The sequence below is a fragment of the Nelumbo lutea genome, chromosome 3, assembly GCF_056320005.1.
Source record: "Nelumbo lutea isolate HS-2025 chromosome 3, American lotus-T2T, whole genome shotgun sequence".
Classification (NCBI taxonomy): domain Eukaryota; kingdom Viridiplantae; phylum Streptophyta; class Magnoliopsida; order Proteales; family Nelumbonaceae; genus Nelumbo; species Nelumbo lutea.
This window is the reverse complement of record NC_142686.1, coordinates 59,792,257-59,795,868: the sequence shown is the minus strand read 5'-3', so window position 1 is coordinate 59,795,868 and position 3,612 is coordinate 59,792,257. Positions and strand designations below refer to the sequence as shown.

At 43.2% G+C, this 3,612-nt stretch overlaps 1 protein-coding gene across 1 annotated transcript; it reads right to left on the bottom strand.

Moving 5' to 3' along the window:
* Positions 1-257: 257 nt before the first annotated feature.
* Positions 258-2,212, bottom strand: LOC148865207 (chalcone synthase-like). The gene is made up of 2 exons (XM_088976697.1): positions 1,905-2,212; positions 258-1,475 (listed from the first exon to the last, which is right to left on the bottom strand). Exons 1-2 carry the CDS (start codon positions 2,080-2,082, stop codon positions 484-486), a joined length of 1,170 nt encoding a protein of 389 aa, XP_088832823.1. The 5' UTR covers positions 2,083-2,212; the 3' UTR covers positions 258-483.
* Between the last annotated feature and the right edge of the window lie 1,400 nt (positions 2,213-3,612).

Below are 3,612 nucleotides of genomic sequence, written 5' to 3'. Positions count from 1 at the left end.
AACTGTTCAATACAGTTTTGTAAGAAGATCAAACGAGTTATGTGGATTTAAACCTTTGCCAATTATATACTCCAAACATCTCAAACATACATGTACAACTCCCAACTCCAGCTACTCCACTATCCTCTCTAAAGGGTGTTTGGCATCAATGGTAACACATATTTCTGTGCAAAAGCAATTATTGCTCTTAGAAACAAAAAAAAAAAAAAACACTACTGGGAAAGTAATCCACTGGGTCAGGGTGGGTCACTTGTATATAGCCAAAGAACGTGGTGACCATATGTATTATTAAATATAAAGTAATACATTCTCTGATCGATGTCTTTGTCGGTAGGACACATTGGCATACTACAATTACAAGACCAGATCAAACACAACCAACCCACATCTCAATTCACTTGAGAGGGAGGAAAACAAGAAGAAAATGCAAATTTAACCATTCATTTGGTTAAGAGAGATTTTGCAGCCTCCATGCATCTCTCTCTAGGCAGCGATACTGTGAAGCACCACAGTCTCAACGGTGAGCCCTGGTCCAAACCCAAACAGCACACCCCACTCGAGCCCTTCTCCAGTGGTCTTGAGGCCATCCTCAATCGACTTCTTCCGCATCTCATCCAATATGAACAGCACACAAGCACTTGACATGTTTCCATACTCGCTCAGGATGTGTCGTGTGGCACTTAGCTTCTCGGGCTTAAGGGCCAGCTTTTCTTCCACTTGGTCTAGGATGGCTGGACCACCAGGGTGGGCGATCCAGAAAATTGAGTTCCAGTCGGAGATGCCCAGAGGCTGGAATGCCTCCACCAGGCTCTTCTCGATGTTCTTTGAGATGAGACCGGGCACATCCTTGAGCAAGTGGAAGGTAAGTCCAACCTCTCTCAGGTGCCCGTCAATGGCGCCATGGCTGTCTGGGAGAATTGTCTGGGCTGCCGACACCAACTCAAACAAAGGCTTTTCTACACCGGGCACCGGGTCTGCACCCACAATAACTGCAGCTGCTCCATCCCCGAAGAGTGCCTGACCTACAAGACTGTCGAGGTGAGTGTCACTTGGGCCACGGAAGGTAACAGCAGTGAGCTCTGAGCAGACGACAAGGACACGGGCGCCTCTGTTGTTCTCTGCAAGGTCCTTGGCCAGGCGAAGGACCGTGCCTCCGGCGAAGCATCCTTGTTGGTACATCATGAGTCTCTTGACGGAGGGGCGAAGGCCGAGGAGCTTGGTGAGCTGGTAGTCAGCCCCGGGCATGTCGACGCCACTGGTGGTGCAGAAGACAAGGTGGGTGATCTTGGACTTAGGCTGTCCCCATTCCTTAATGGCCTTCGTGGCAGCCTCCTTGCCCAGTTTTGGCACCTCAACCACCACCATGTCCTGTCTAGCATCCAGCGAGGAAGCCATGTACTCACAGATGTTTGGGTTCTCCTTCAAGATCTCCTCGGTCAAGTGCATGTAGCGCTTCTTGATCATTGATTTCTCGCCTGAAATGCACATCAAAGTTGTTAAGAGTCTTGAGAGAAACAAATTAAGTTGGGTTAATGTGTCTAACTCAGCCGGATCGTTGAGTCATCCGGATTATGAGTCTACTCAATTCCTAAAGTCTTTCTACTTTTGGCCAGGTCTATTTGTCTTGGCCATGGATCAATAAATTCACCCAAAACTGGATGAAAAAAAAAAATCTAACAATGAATAATATTCAAACACTTTAGCTAAAGAAACTCTCTATATGTATGATATGATCATACTTCAAAATTCAAATCCCTCTAAATAAGCTAAAGCTCAATATCTGTGTTTGTTTTGATCAATTCACTCAAAATAGACAGATGCCATGACCCAGGGACAATGTCTTCCGACTGACTGCCGGTTGCCAATCGACTCGACAGTGATCAGAGTGATACACTGATACTTACACATGCGCTTGAACTTCTCTTTGAGCTCTGTCTTGTGCTCGCTGTTGGTGATCCGGAAGTAGTAGTCGGGGTATGTGCTCTGGTCGACACAGTTGGGCGGATTGGCTGTTCCAATGGCCATCACCGTGGCCGGGCCTTCAGCCCTCTGTGCCTTGCGGATGTCTTCCACGGTAACCATTTTCGCCTTGAGCTAGCTGAGAGAGAATTGAAGGATTAATTAGAGGCCGGCCCTTGCTGAAGATGCTGGTGGCTTGAGGTGTTATGAACTGATGGGTTCAAGGGGAGGACATTGAATGACTTATAAACATAACAAAGTGGTAGTTGGGAACTTAGGATATCACGTGCTTGACCGAACACTCGTGGCCAAATTACCAACAACTCTGGAGAGCGAGTGCATGTGAGGAATGAATTTGGTGCAGCCCCACAGAGCTCAGACTCCCCGGTTACTGTCGGTTCCATCTAACTCCGTTGGTGAGTTATTTGAGGTCGATATACCTAAGCATCAATCAATGAAGACAAAACAAATTATTTCTTTATATTAAATATTTCTAGGATATGTTGCTTCTTCAGACAAATCAAAAGAAAATGAAAAATCTGAATGGCACATGCCGGAGATGTAGCCTGCTTGACCAAACAATAAACTCATACTGTTCAGTCGATCCTAATGGGCTCTGTTATTGATGAAATTGAATGGGATATATATATATATTATTAATTATCGGCTTATGTGGACGGTTGGGTTCTTTTAATTTCTGGACAGATGGCAGGGTTTCATGGGTTGTGTGGTGTTCCACGGTCAGTATCTCATTAGCCTCGTCTTCGTAGGTAGGTCTCCACCTGCATTTCAATGGAAATCACCTACCCTTTGTGGTCATGTTAGTGGCAGCTGTTTTCATAGCCAGCCCCTTTCCTAGTTGGATCCTCACTTTCATGAGTTTGTAGTATAAGAATTTCTGTTGTGATCGTATATATACATAGATGATATAGAAATTGATCAGTTTGGAACTCCTATATATAGGCAGGCCATCAGAATCCTTTGAAACCTATCCACACATCACATTGAGAACATCTCACTTATGAATTCGTATTCGTATTGGCACCCCACAGAGCATGCCCTCACTTATGAACATCTCATAATAAGTGCAGACTGAGACGTACATGTGGGGCACCAATGTATTTTCATGTTACCATTTATGTGGATTATAGTGTCCTGTGGTAGCTTGTAGGAAATCTGGATTGAAAATTAGTTCAGATCTTACACACCAGAACCCTACCTTGACATCACTATAGCCACACATTGGAAATCAGTTAGGATTCTTTTGATTTGAATGACTACATGGCTGAACTAAGGCCTAAAATTTTAGGGTCCCGATCATCATACAGTTATACATGATGAGTAGGTAGTTAGAAAATTTTGACACCTGTACCTTAAAATTCCCCAGCCTAGAAAAGAACTTTTCATACAATTCTCAGAATATTTATTAATTGCTAAATATATTAGTTAATGATAGATTTTTAATAATTAATATATATCAATATGAAAATTTAAGATCTTTGTAATTAAACTAAGAACCTAATTTTGTACCAAGAAAAATGGTGATCTCCTAAGCAACATAATTGAAACATAACTCCAAAAAAAATGAAAAAACCCTTCAATTACCTAATTTTGTACCAAGAAAAATGGTGATCTCCTAAGCAACATAATTGA